At 41.3% G+C, this 14009-nt stretch overlaps 1 protein-coding gene across 2 annotated transcripts in view; it reads left to right on the top strand.

Moving 5' to 3' along the window:
• LOC146307270 (partitioning defective 3 homolog) overlaps positions 1-14009 on the top strand; it is a 474057-nt gene that overhangs the window by 304249 nt on the left and 155799 nt on the right. The window contains exons 17-18 of one of the 2 annotated variants that reach the window (XM_084746850.1): positions 4269-4417; positions 8169-8207. In XM_084746850.1, the coding sequence (XP_084602976.1) occupies positions 4269-4417; positions 8169-8207 (188 nt within the window). The remainder of the gene's footprint in view (positions 1-4268; positions 4418-8168; positions 8208-14009) is intronic. The other variant, XM_084746851.1, reaches the window with a different exon arrangement.

Below are 14009 nucleotides of genomic sequence, written 5' to 3'. Positions count from 1 at the left end.
ACTTTACTTATTTCTTGATATAATTTTTAATAAAAAAGTAATCACTTAAGTTACTCTGTATCAGAGTTTTCTTTTTCTTTGTTTAGCTTTTTGGCTAGTAGCTGACAATCTGGCAGTCAGAGTTACTTGGATTAGTAACTGTAATCAAATTACTGTTTTGGAAATTCTAATCCCTGACACTACTCATTACTGGGTGAAGTAATACTATTACAGTAAAAAGTAATACATTACTGCCCAACACTGACACTGACCATCATTAAATATTTTATACAGCCCAACCTGAAATGACCCGGACTACCACTTCAAGACCATTATTGCAAAGACAGAAGCCAAGACCTCCTGTTCACCTTTTTCCTCTGAAACGTAGAAATGATTTCAACTGTCTTGTGTCCGCTGGTGCACATGCCCACAGTACAGACGTCTGTACTGACTTCTCATGCAGAGCTTTATGCAATGATTGAAGACAGCTCCAAGCTCCCTGGCCCAGCTATGCATCCATGCGGTCAGCTGAATCGGCCTCCTCCAAACATCAGAAGGGCCATTTCAGAAGCACCTTACTGGGCATCGCTCTCCACCTCTTGCCCCCTCTCTGAGGCGTTGAAACTAATGCACAGAACCCCCCGCTAGTCGATCAAACCAAGCTGCACTTTTCCCGAGAAACAGGACGCTTTGAGACTTACCTCTTTGGAGTCGTTTTTAAATGAGGGTAAGAAGGGTTGGGAGTTGGGAAGAAGAAGAAAAAGAAAGTAAAAGAAATGACATAAGTCACCAGGGTAAATTGTGAGTACAGAGGGCTTTTAGCAGCCACCACTTAGCAACAAGGCTGATGTGCAGTTTGACACATTTAACTTCCTGCGAGGGAGCCGGGGACAGGAACAAGTTGATGTAAAATGCAAGTTAAAGCTGTGGATTTGCCTGTGAGCAATCCTCAGCGCTAGTTAATTTTAGATGATGGGAGGACTTTGAACGGGAAGGAAAGCATCTGCTCAGAATGGTGGAAATTGCTTTTAAACACTGCTTAAAGAACGAGAGATGAGGGAACGTATTATCCAAATGGATTGGGCCCACTATTAAAGATAGGCCAGAGGCGTGGACAGGATGGATGGTCTGAGGAAGAAATTGTGCCAGTCTGCAGATTATCAAACTTGTCTGGGAGGTGGTCACATGGTCAAGCTATTGCTTATTTCCATCTATCTAATGCATTATTTTTTTTATTTTTGAGTATGTGACCAAAGTGAGCAATTCAGTGGTGATCCAAGTCCAGTATGGGTCTTCCTTTCATAGACTCAACCAGTAAAGATCCTTTCAACTGGCTTTTCTTTCACCAGTCGACAGTGTTTGAGCTTAAGAAGCATCTGGATCAGAGCAAAGAGACTTTCAATGCAGTATCTCATTACTACAAGCATTCCTATGGGAAAATTAATAGCCAGCAGAAAGCGAATACAAGATCTGTAATTGAGTGCTGTATTTCTATTAATGGACTGTAGAAGCTGTGAATCTTTGTGTGCCAGCTTTAAGTAGACTAGATGATTAATACTAGCCTTGCCGTGCCTTTGTAGTAACACATTTACTTCCTGCTGGAAATGGCACACAAGCCCCTAAATTTGTGTCTAAATTTGACAGGACTGAATAGTGTAATATCTAATTCAATTCAGAGAAAGATCAAGCATCAATGTAATTTATTGTCATTGTACAACACAGGGTTGCACAACATAAAGGAAGATATATGCAGGAAATTAAAATCAGAATAGAATAAATTATATAATAAAACAAACTGATATAAAGTTATTTATGTGCATAAATACATATACACCCAGGAAATAATTCTGTTGTGCATTGTTTCAATTTGTGTTAGATTCACATTTAAATTTCAACATCTGGGAACTTAAACTGTTTGTGCTTAAAGCATCATTAATGTGAAGATAGAGTCCTCCTCCCCTCATCCTGCTAGAGTCTTGCGTGTTGCGTCCTCTCCGCCCATCAAGTACAACACCTTGATCTGCAATGTTGTGGAGCAGATCTCTCCAAGCTGTTTTTGTAGAATGTTGAACCAGAAAGTGCAAAGGAATTATGATGTTTTTAGAACTTTTAATGTTGCGCTGACGAAGGTTTGCAGTATGTGGATACTTCCTTTTCCAATACTTATGAGTTTATTTCTGATATAGATGATGTGTGTTTCTGGAATGAAGCCAAAAAAATAACAGATTAAAACAAAGATGTAGCAAAGGTGGAGCAACTAGCAGCAGCATCTGCATGCGCTGCTATTTCTATGGCAAGGTTTGCAACCTGTGATGAAGATTCACAGGTAGGAATCATTTGGTTATAATGGGACACAAGTTTAAAAAAGGTGGGAGCCAGTGGTTCACAGGGTCACTGCCACCATTTTAAAATAGTTACAGTCGCTGCCGCTGAGACTTTAGGTGCAAGCGCCGACAGCAGGTACCTCCGGCTTGGAAGGGTGCTCAAAGCAACACAATTGGCTGCTTCTCATCAGGTTACCCTGGATCTCCAACCTGGGCATTTAGTCATTGCTCTGTGTGAAGCAAAGGGAAAGCAGAGGTAGTGTTAAAATGGGCAGCGGCTTAAAACCAACAGATCTGATGTCCTACTGAGTGAATTTACACCACCGCTGGGCCATCCCTCTGAACTTCACTCTTACTGCCCACAGATTTCTCACAATCAGCCACACACTTTCCAACACTCTGTACCTGTGTGGCAGGGCTGTGCATGATCCCACCTGCTGGCCTCTTACTTTGTCTGCGTTCCGTGTGTGTGTTCACTTGGCCCAAAAAACACAATACTGGCAAGAGTGAGGAAAATCTAAATTCAGGCTGAAAATACGTCCTTTCTCTCCTGCACCGTCTCAGTCACGCTCCGACAGATGACATTTGCAGAGACAGAAAAAGAGAGGGCAGGCTGTTTTTTTTTTTTTTTTTTTTTTTTGTGGGCTTGGAATGATGAGAGGAGAATAGTGAGGGATGATGAATAGATGAATTATACATCTGTGCTGTCATTGCTCTCTTCCTGCTCCACCTCCCTCTCTTCCTGTGTCAGCCGGAGTTGGTCCTGCGAGGCAGTCTGATCTTAGTTGGGATTGTCAGGTATGGTCGACAGCAAAGTGACATGTTGACGCCAGCCCCTCGGTGACACGTGAAGCAGCTCTTTTGTTAACTGGGGTTGACAACCCAAATAAGAATTGTTTACATGCAAACAAGTGCCAGCAGGTCTGCAGTCGCTGTTAAGTGATATTACAAATATTAAAGGGTGCTTGAAGGAGCATCTGCTCCAAGACGATACGTCGAAAAACAGATTTCCTCCCTGCTACTCAACTTTCAAACATATAATCATAACATCCAACTCAAGACAAAAGCTTTCCATTAGTGATCGCAGGAGAGATCAGATCATTTGATGGAATTTCTGATGTAAAATGCAGTAATTTAAGTGTCCTAAAGGATCTGTCGAGGTAAAGGTACAAACAACCTTTCATGGTCATAATGTATGATCATCAACAGAACAAAAGAAACAGTGACAGTGCCCTCTCATGCATGTAACATTTATTGGACTCCATCAGCACTGCATCCCCTCCCCTCTGTCTCCCCCTCAAATGGCAAGATGTTCTCACCTTAATTGTAAATGCACTCTTCTGCATGCAAATACCAGTGCCCCCCATCTCCTCGCAGCCTCCTTTCCCCACTCCCCTCCGATTTTCAATTAAGATCCAGACAGAGATAGAGGATCTCAAAGGGAGTGCACTATAGTGGGCCGGGCTCTGCCACCGCTCCAGACATATACGAAGGAGGGGGGGGGGGGGGGGGGGGGGGGGGGGGGGGGCGGGTTATTGAGTGGCCATGACCCCCAGAGCACCCTCACCTCACAGGGGTATCACACATCTTAGCTGGGCCTCGTCTGCCCAATCGTAGCTTGTCCTGATCCCACCCAGCAGAGGTGGAGTTGTCCTTGATTAGAATAGTCATTGAAATGAAGGATTGAAACTGACTGTGTGTGTGTGTGTGTGTGTGTGAGAACTGAACGTCGATGGTCATTATCTGATAGCAATGGAGTGTTTTGGGCTCAGGTTTGGGGGTGTATGAATATTAATAGTTGGGTTTTATCTCCCAGTTATTATAAAGATACCCCCCTAGCAATGTAACTCCAACTTGATGTAGATCTTCAACTGGATAATCATCTGACTAAAGGACATGCTTTTTGCCACCTCTCATAGACATGTTATAATACTGCTGTCTCTGTTTGTTCCTCATGAACTGTAGCTCGCTCAGTCCAGACGCAGAGGCGGACGGTTCGTTCCAGAGGGAGGGCTTCGGCCGCCAGAGTATGTCCGAGAAACGCACCAAACAGTACGACAGCCCTGCTCAGCTGGAGATAGTCAAGACGCGCAAGTCCAAGAGCATGGATCTAGGTAAAGGCTATGCTATGCTATGCTTAACACACATTGCACATGCATGGAGTCAGAAGTGTGTGATTAAAGGGAAAGTGCAACATTTTTAAGCATGTCCTTATTTGCTTTCAATCTACATGTAAATGTTGACATCCTGGACGTAAGGTCCCGGACTGTTTATTGGCTAGGACTTGCAACTTCCTGGAATCTCTACTGGTCCTGAACAAGACATAGTTTAGCCACACCCTGTTAAATGGTTAAGTCTTGTCTTTACAGTTTGGTTTTGGTACAGATTAAACAAACAAGATTCCAGTTTAACATGAGTTAGACCATGTCCTGGGTGAATACTCCATTCTAATAGGCTGCAGGGCTTCCATTAATTCCTGATAAATGGACACCTGCTAAGTAGTTCCAATGAAACTGTCCACCTTTCTGAATGAATGCACAGCCTATATCTAAATAAGTAACCATAGCAACAGGTATGCAGTCAAATGTTATTGACTTGCTAGCATAATGTTAGCATTCTGGCTCATAGCTTAGTCAAAGTTTGGTGGGGTTTTTTTCAAAATGCATGAAAATAGAAATTAATGATCTTAATATTTTTTCTTTGGCTGCTGACTATGGGATGAGGTTAGTTAATAATGGTGGTTAATAATTATGGTTAGTTTAGTCAGATTATCTAAACGACGAAAAAAGTAAATGTGCTGGAAATGTTGGTTCTAAGATTTAAGTTTGAAGAGATTTATTGCCACTTACACAGGACAGCTCAGGTACATTGTACAAAGTTTTATAAACGACAGCTTGGATCACAGTTTTGGCATTCAAACATGTCTGGCTAACTTTTGGGTTTTATTACAGTAAAACTTGACCATGTTCTTTTCCCTGCCGGACACCTGAAAGTGCTGATGGACTACACCTCACTGTAACCTGTGGCTCCTCAAGCACTTAATGTCTCTCACCTTTCCCAGCCGTGTCAGTAAAGGCACAGTACCTCCGCTCACCCAACACACACACATACACACAGTCCTTTCTGTCCTGTCAAGGCAACCCCTCTCCTCTTTTGGCCTCCGTCTCCCGTGGCCTTGTGTCCAGTGGAGCATTGTTTAAAGCACAAGAAGCAGGAGCACAATGGCCTCTTTAGTAACTGTCTAGTGATGGGCTGTTGAGACGCATGCATGTGCATACACACACATACACACATACAAGCACTGCATCTAGGGAAGAAGATGGTGTGAGTTCAGAGCCTCTCCCACTGAGGCTGAAGCAGACACTGCCTTCTCTCGGATCACTGGCTAATCATAACAGATAACAGCAAACTCTATTCCACATGGAGCCCAGAGACCTGCAGAAATCTTTGACTCTCCCACAGCCTAATGCAGGTTCGGGCCATTGCACTCGGCTCTGTGGGGTCCACCTTCCCCTGTAGTACCCCCCCTTTGTCCACCCTCGAAAGTTTTCTACAAAGTTAACCCAGACAACAAAAAGTTTGAGCAGACAGTGCTGCTTAGGACGAAGATAACAGTCATTGGATAGGTTTCACTGAGCAATTAGTCGAGCATAAAAATCTTTTCCATTATGTTCTTAGTGTCAAATAAAAATATAATTGGATATAACTGAGGAGAGGAAGTGAAGAGAATGGACAGGATGCTGAGATAGCTCCTTGATGGTGTTGTCATTATTGCAAATGCACATTTTATCAATGACTTTAATCAAAAAAGCTTCTTAATTGTTCCAAAGTGGCATCAGCATTTATTTGTGAATTTGATTAGTTCTTGAAAACAGCAGTTTGTTTTTACAAAAGTTTATCTGTGCACAAGACAATGCCTCACTCTTCGGTTAGCCAGTGTTTTCACCACCTTGGTACCACTTTACAATAAAACTAGTCTTATGAATGATTTAAGCATGGCTTCTAATTAGGTTTTTAGGCTTATTTAGGTTGTTAACATTTTATAAATTATTAACAAAAAAGTTAAACAAGTTATAACCATGCCTGGAATCTCATCATTTTACAGGCAAGGCCACTTGATCTTTGGTGTTGTCAGTTTTATGAGAGCACAAAGGTCAAAAGCCAGTGCAACAAAAAATCAAGTAAAATAATGATTTTCAGTCCACGGAAATAATGATTTTAACTCAAGGGTGAAGGATTATTTTATTCTCATTCATTTTTTTTTTCTAATTTATTAACGCTAAGCACAGAGACACTGAAAGCCAGTCTACATATGTAGTTAGTATAACATACTAACTAGTGTGTGATATATACTGAATAAATATCTCAGTCAGTTATCTTAAAATAATGAGAAACCTTCTCAGTCCTGGTTATAACACAGTTTTCATACATAAATGTGGGCTCATTATTTGGCAAGACCTAGTTACTGTATTATACAACTAATTAATCTTAATAATGAGTCACTACAATTTATAAAGGGTGCCTTCTTATAAAACAGTGCATGCTGAAAATGCCAAACAATATTTCCAAAGTGTATGAATCTGCTAATATGATATGTTAATTTGATGCCAAATGAAACTTTTTGACTATTAAGATATGCTGAAGGTTGTTTAATGCTGATAATTTATTAACAAATGAAGCTGACAGGTATTAATGCTGGCTGATAAAGAAGACCACCTAATTAATGAGCTAATTATAAACATTTAGAAACCATTTATGAGGGAAGTCTTACTGTAAGTGATACCAAAAACTCTATTATTGCTCTGTTATTTCTTAGTTCTCAAGATCAGCGTGTGTGTTTTTAGACTTCCACCACTTGAACGGCCCAACTGAGTTTGTGAAACATCCTGCTGACAGAAATCCTTGCCAATACAAAATCATAATCCATCAGCGGGAGTATCACAGCGTTCAGATGGTGCAGGGAAATAACTAACTTGTTCCTCTCATGTAATAACTCCAGTAACTGACACCAGTTCCCGGAGGAGAAATGTTTCAGTCAATGCTCAGGCTCTAAAGCCTGTGTTCGAAATGAAAGCTACATATTGTGATTTGCTACGTATCTAAAGTTGCATAAGTTCCATTTATCTCAAAGACACACGCTGCTTTAGCATGTTGATTATTTTAATGAAATTATTACATCAAAGCCACACAATGAAAAATGGCCTATGGGTAATGTATAATAGAGCTGAGAATTAAATGAGCCAAAGAACACAGTGGCAGCATTTATTTCTCAGCCTTGTCGCTGGCACACTGTTGGACACTGAGGTTTGTCTTTAGAAGTTAGGTGTAAGCATACCTCTTTACTTTCCATTAAACCCTTAATAAAGTTGCTCTGTGCTTTCAAAGCTCCCACGACTAAATGGTTAACATGCTCGACAATGCTATCCCCCACAGACTCTCATTTCAGTCTGTCACTTGGTATTTTTGTCCCTCCTTTTAATCGTGTCCCAGGTGCTCCCAAATCACATCAGCAGATGGATTTCATGACTTTGAAGCCCATCATTGTTGAAATATGCTAAACTGGTCAGACACCCTGTGGTTCAATCCCATTTAGATGGGGAAGGAGATTGAGCCAAGGAAGAAAAGGGAAGAAAGAGACATGAGGTGCCACGGCTGGCAGTAATACATTAACACATTCCAGCCACTTTGCCTTGCAAGCCTCATGATTGACAGGCCCTTGCATGGAGAGTAATATGTGTTCTACTTACACTCCTCTAAAACTATTCACTATCTGCCTGCACTTTCTGTCTGTTTCTGCTTTGCATGTGCTCGATAACATGGAACAGACGGCACTAACCACTCACGCTTGTTTATGCTCTTTAACAGTAGGAGATGAGATTAACTGCAGCACAAGACCCAGCGGAGGTAAGCAGCCATGCCTGGACCAGCTCAATACACTGTCACCATTATTACAATGGACCATCATGACTGTACAGCTGGGTCCATGGGTCAATAATAGAGACTGGAAAATCAGTCCCACACTTTCTCCATAACCAGCTCATAACCAACCATTACTGGCTGTGTGATCTTGGCACCTTTAGATGCATATGGAGGAGAGAGTTGTTTGAGGTAATTGCAGCATGATCAAAAGAGGGTTTTCATATCGCTGAGAGGGAGTTGCATGGTGTTGAATGGGGACTTGGCAACTAATGTGGGAACCTGTGCCATTGTGCTCGTTCCGCAGTGCAAATGATTGAAGAAAACACTCATTACTCCAGGAGTTGTGTGGAGGGGCTGGAGAGAACAGGGCGATGGAGTGGCATTTGCAGTAGAGAGACGTTCACTGCCAGTTGGCCTCCTCAGCTCGCTGCAATTGATCCATCATAGTCGGGCTGTTCCGAGCTCCGGTTGGAGCATGTTAGAGCGCATTTACGCCATTAAATTAACACAGAGAGCTGATGGCTGAGTCACAAGGGGATATTTTTATGTGATCTCTGAGAGCACTAATTCAAAAGTAACATAGCTCTTGTTTTGTTCACAGGGATATTTGAAAAAAATGTGGTATATCATACTATACCGTATCAGACACCTGACCTTACACTTATTCAGAAATATTTACAATAAGAATAGCCTTATAAATGATATTTAAATATATTATTCTGTCTAAATATATAATTAGGTTATTAATTACGTTGCAAAACCCTTTATCAATCCTTAATGAATAATTAGAAACAAGTTATAACACTTTTCATACATCGATGGGGTTACTATTTAGCAAACAACAGGTCACTGTGGCCCCTTTTTATCTAATGTGTGTTGCAACTTAATTAATAACCTAATTATAAACCATCTATAAATCATTTGTAAGGGCAGTCAATTAGTTAGTGTAAAGTGATATCTCTTTTGGTATATCTTAAGAGCTCCTAAATAAAGTTGTTATAGTTAACTAAAACAGGAGTTCCCAAACTTTTTTAATTCAATGACCCCCCACAATAGATGCACATTAGACCACAGACCCCTAATTTGAGAGGATTTTATCTTAAAGGATCCACTTAAGGACCCTTTTGGTCGCCACCACTGAACTAAAATAAACTAGATGTGGAAAAAAAAATCATCTAATTAAAGTAAGAATAAAAAACTAGACTTAAACAAATCAAACTTAACTGAAAAATTGTGTGCTTGGTAAAAATGTCTTTAGTTTTAGTTTTTGTCAGTCTGCTGAAATTTGTCAGCACAGCAGGCCTGAGGAGGTGTTGGTGCATGTGTTTATTGAGGCTGGGTTGTCTACATGATTGTAAGACAATTGCCTGAACTTCCTAAATGAGCAATATATAGTAATTGCACACGCAGAAATTAGTACGGTCGAAGCCAAAGACTGTATATTAAATAGACTGAAATCCTTATTTATGGTTTTAAGTGACTTGTTTCCTCCCCACCGCTACCACCTTCCCTAAACTCAAGGAAGCTCTGCAGGCTGCAGAACATGCAGGCCATCGTAAATTGAAAATAGCAAGTGGTGACAAGTCCTCCACTGTAAGTTGATCAGCTGTTTATAACTCTGTCAGTCGTCAGTCAGTGTAAAGTTAAAGCCCGTTATCCTGAAAACAGAAGCCCACTGATCTGAAAATACACACTCTGGAGTCGGGAGTGTTGTGGCTGCCTGTCTCACTGCCTGCCAGACGCCATGAACATATTGCTCAATTTAACCGTTATAAACATCCACAAGATTATTAATGATTTCTTATGACTCATAAACAGACACTTACTCATGCGGTGAACATTCAGCATTAATTTGAACTCTAATTAACATGAAACAGGCAAACAACAACAGTTATTCTGGTCGAGAATAGGAATTTCAAAGGGGGACACAGTTGCTGCAGCGGTAATGTCAGAGAAGTATTTCAACTTAACATGTTTCCATGATCTCTGATAACACATCACAGTCATTTTATGATTTATTACAGTAAATATATTACAGATTTCCACTTTAAATCTTAACCCTGACCACTGAGTAAACTAAAACTAAACATTTTCAACAATAAAAACTAAACTGAAACGAGCAAAGCCAAACTAAGTGAAACTAAACTGAATTAAAAACAAAAATGAAAAATGAAAATACAAACTAAAGGCAAAAAAGAGAGCTATAATAACTCATCTCCTGAACATAAGAGACAGGAAAGAGTTAAAAACAAATACTAAGAGACTGGTGGAGCTGAGTCACTGGTAGGCCAGCTGTGGTAAATGAGAGACTGGCACTTCATGCTCACCGTAATTGTGAGTTTCTGTTCTAGCCAAGTCGGTTGCTCATCCAGCGGGTTGCCAGGCTTGGCATGAGAGTTGCCAGCCTCTGCATATTAATAGCTCAGCTAGTGGAGTGAGTGGGCTGACTTGGAGAGAAATAAACAGGTACAAAAATATCATTTCAGTGGGCTGATAAAACCGCACAATTATGGGAAAATATCCAGCATCCCTGATTGAGATATTAACCAGTCCAGTTAATGATGATTCCTCCGTGACACATGTTCAGCGTACGGAGGACGTCCTCTGTCGGGCTAATGGGCCACAACTGGCAGAGACATAGGAGCCCAGCCGACCCGGGGACGCCTTGCTTCTACTGGGATACCTGGATGTGGCCTTCCCTCGACCACCTTGGAGGCTATTTTTAACATAATTACCCTTTTACCGTCCTGCTTAAAGCCCTGGCTCTCTGAATAAATTATGTGTAATGGAGCCCCTGTCGGTACACAGATCTTTACATGCAAGGGCCCGTGGTGAATAATGGCTGGGGAGCATAGTTTTAGCTGCTCTAATTATACTATTGGCTCCTGTTCCTGTAATAACTGCTGCTGATTTATTCATGGAGTTTGCCATACCTCCCCTTTAACGTTTAATGGCAATGGATCTTCTCCAATTAACTGTCCTTGCCCTTAATCTGGCCGAGGAACACGGCGCGGTGTCCGTTTTCTGTCTCTGGCCGTGATGAAAATTCCACGCGCACTTTTACCCCTATTTGGTTTGATTGTCTTTTCTTTTTGTGTATTTCATTTTGATGATTTTCATTTCTCCTCCAGACGTGTGGGGAGTGACAAAGTCGTGTCTGTATGCGGTCGGGGAATATGTATTTTCATCCCTCTGAATAAGAGGGAGATGAGGAGCAGAGCACTGAGGCTTCTGTTGTGTGATAGGAATCACATAATAGACTGGCATACAGAGAGCTGTCCGTCAAACTCTCCCAGGAGAGCCGGTGGCTTCTTCTGAAGAAAACAAAGGCAGGTTCGAGGCAGCCGGGGTCCGTGGGCAAACTCTGCCGTTCTCTTTGTCTCCCCGCTTCTCTCAGTCATTCACCACGCCGACTAGAAACAATGGCGAAGGGGGATCGTGGTGCGGAATACCGAGCGGGGAGGATTATTCCCTGTTTCCGAGTACAGCAGATGTCATTTGTGTTCCCTTGAACTGTTGCATCCTGCGCAGCTCTAACTTGCAATCCCATTGTGTCAAACATGCACCCTGGCTTCTGCGTGTCTGCTGTTGGCAGGCTTTACACATAAGCTTAAAAAAACAAAACAAATTTACATGGCATTTGTTCTGGGTTGACTGAGTTTTATCCACAAAGTATGAAAAATTACAGCATTTTCCTGCTACGCTGCATCTGCACTTATGTTTCCTTGTAATGTATTGTTTCTTTAGCCCGTCCTCTCTTGTCCTTCCCGTGATGAGATTACTCCTTCTGAACAAATGAATTACATGATTTTTACTTGCATTCGCTTAGTCTTGGAAGGTTGTTCATGTTTCCCTGGCATTAAAATTTGTCACAGTAATCAGAAATGGCCTACCTCTTCAGCGGAACTAAGCAGTAAAATGAATCTTCTGTTCCAGCAAGCAGAGAGCTTTTGACCCCCGTAGACATTTGTAGCACACAGTAAAGTTTCATTTTACTGTCCAATGCAGCCTGAAGGCGCACATATGAGCTCTTCCCACTAAATGGGATGCAGCATTATAGGATTGGTGTTCATTTATTTTGAATGGTACTTTCAGGATTGAGTCCACGTCCTCTCGGGATTGTATACTACGTTTACCACTCTGGAAATCAAACACCACCAACCAACAACTGACCTTTTAGCCTATCTGACTTGTTTGACACCAGATCTATCGTTGCCACAGATGATAGAGAAGCACTCACACTCTCAGTGAGGGGACATTGGTAGCAAACGCAGCAGAAAGAAGCATGCCCTTGTGACCCTAAAGATCTTAAAATAGCTTTAAGTTTCTTTGACATGACAAGATTATCAATCGACACTGCCTCTTCCTGCAGTTGTCCTCTGCAAGTAGTGGTCTAGATGGTATATGTTTGAACTGTGAAACTCAGATAGCTGCTAATCACCAGTGAGCTGCTGCAGGTTTGCTTGGTTAAAGGATTAAGAAGAAAAAAGCAAACAATACAGACAAGCTGCCACTAGTAAAATAAAGATAACAGTAGAAGCATTTGTGCATTTCTGCACAGTTAACCAGCTTTAGTTCAGATTTTGTGAAGGAGGCCTATATGAGGTACTTTCATATATTTTATATATGTCTAGGAAGCTAAGGAATTAACTGATCAGGGTCAACAGCAAAATGCATTTTAGCCACCTAACAACTCAATATCAGTTTAAGTTTATGCCATATTTAGAATATTTTCACTGCTTTACTTTGCCGTCAGCCACTGCTGATCAAATACGAATCTTTTCTGACAGGAAACCAAAGTTATATAAGCAAAATAACACTCTCTTCAAACCAACCAAACTCCATAAGCAATATCAACATTGTATGTTGCAGAACACAGGAGTTATAGGTCTATTGCTGCATTGACCGATTAGTTGTTATGTGTTTTAGGTTAGTTCATATTCATCAAATTCACACAATAACACAAACTAGCTATTGAGGCAGTGGCAGACCAGCAACTCCCATGTTCTGTGAGGTAAAATGACTGATTTCACTCATAGAGTTTGGTTGGTGTGGAGAAACTGATATTTGGCTTATCTAACAGCAGTTTTCCATGGTAAAAGGCTGCTTGACAGTAAGGTAAAAAGGCGAAAATATTGTAAAAATAGTGCACACTTAAACTGATATTGATTTTTTGAGACTTTCTTAGATGGCTAAAATACGCTTTGCTGCTAACCCTGTTCACAGAAGGACATTGCTTGGTTTCCTAAACCAGTTCTCCTGCTGCTTTTGCTGCATCTACTTGATAAGTACCTCATACAACCCCACATCAAGTAATCTGAACTATCCCTTTAAAGCTCTTAACTCATTCATGCCTTGCTTTTGCAACCTTTGTGTATTCATATGTCTCCATGTTTCTTCTCTCACTGCCTCCATTTCTCATCCACTGAAAGAAATGTGTTTCAGACGGAGCGCTCTATGCACTGGTCACAAATTGTTTTCTTTCGGTGATGGGGGTTTATTTTCTTTGCCTAATCTGTGTTTGGGTGTGCAACTTTCCATGTAAAGATCCACTGTGATCACCCAGCAGCAGCGGCTCATGCCTCATTTAGGCCACTTTAAACATGTCGAGGAGCTTGTTGATGGGAGCTGACATAGAAGTGTGTGTGTTTGTCATGAGTTTGTGTTATCAAGCCTTTTGGGGAGTCCCTGCATGGGGCGCATACACACAAACCTATACATCATTGTTTGCATGCGTGTGTTCTAGACCTTATAGCAACATTTGCTATTGAGAACCAACAGGAAGAG

The sequence above is a fragment of the Lutjanus erythropterus genome, chromosome 21 (assembly GCF_056507025.1).
Source record: "Lutjanus erythropterus isolate fLutEry1 chromosome 21, fLutEry1.hap2, whole genome shotgun sequence".
Classification (NCBI taxonomy): domain Eukaryota; kingdom Metazoa; phylum Chordata; class Actinopteri; order Lutjaniformes; family Lutjanidae; genus Lutjanus; species Lutjanus erythropterus.
The sequence above is the reverse complement of the archived record's forward strand: the minus strand, read 5'-3'. Positions and strand labels throughout refer to the sequence as shown.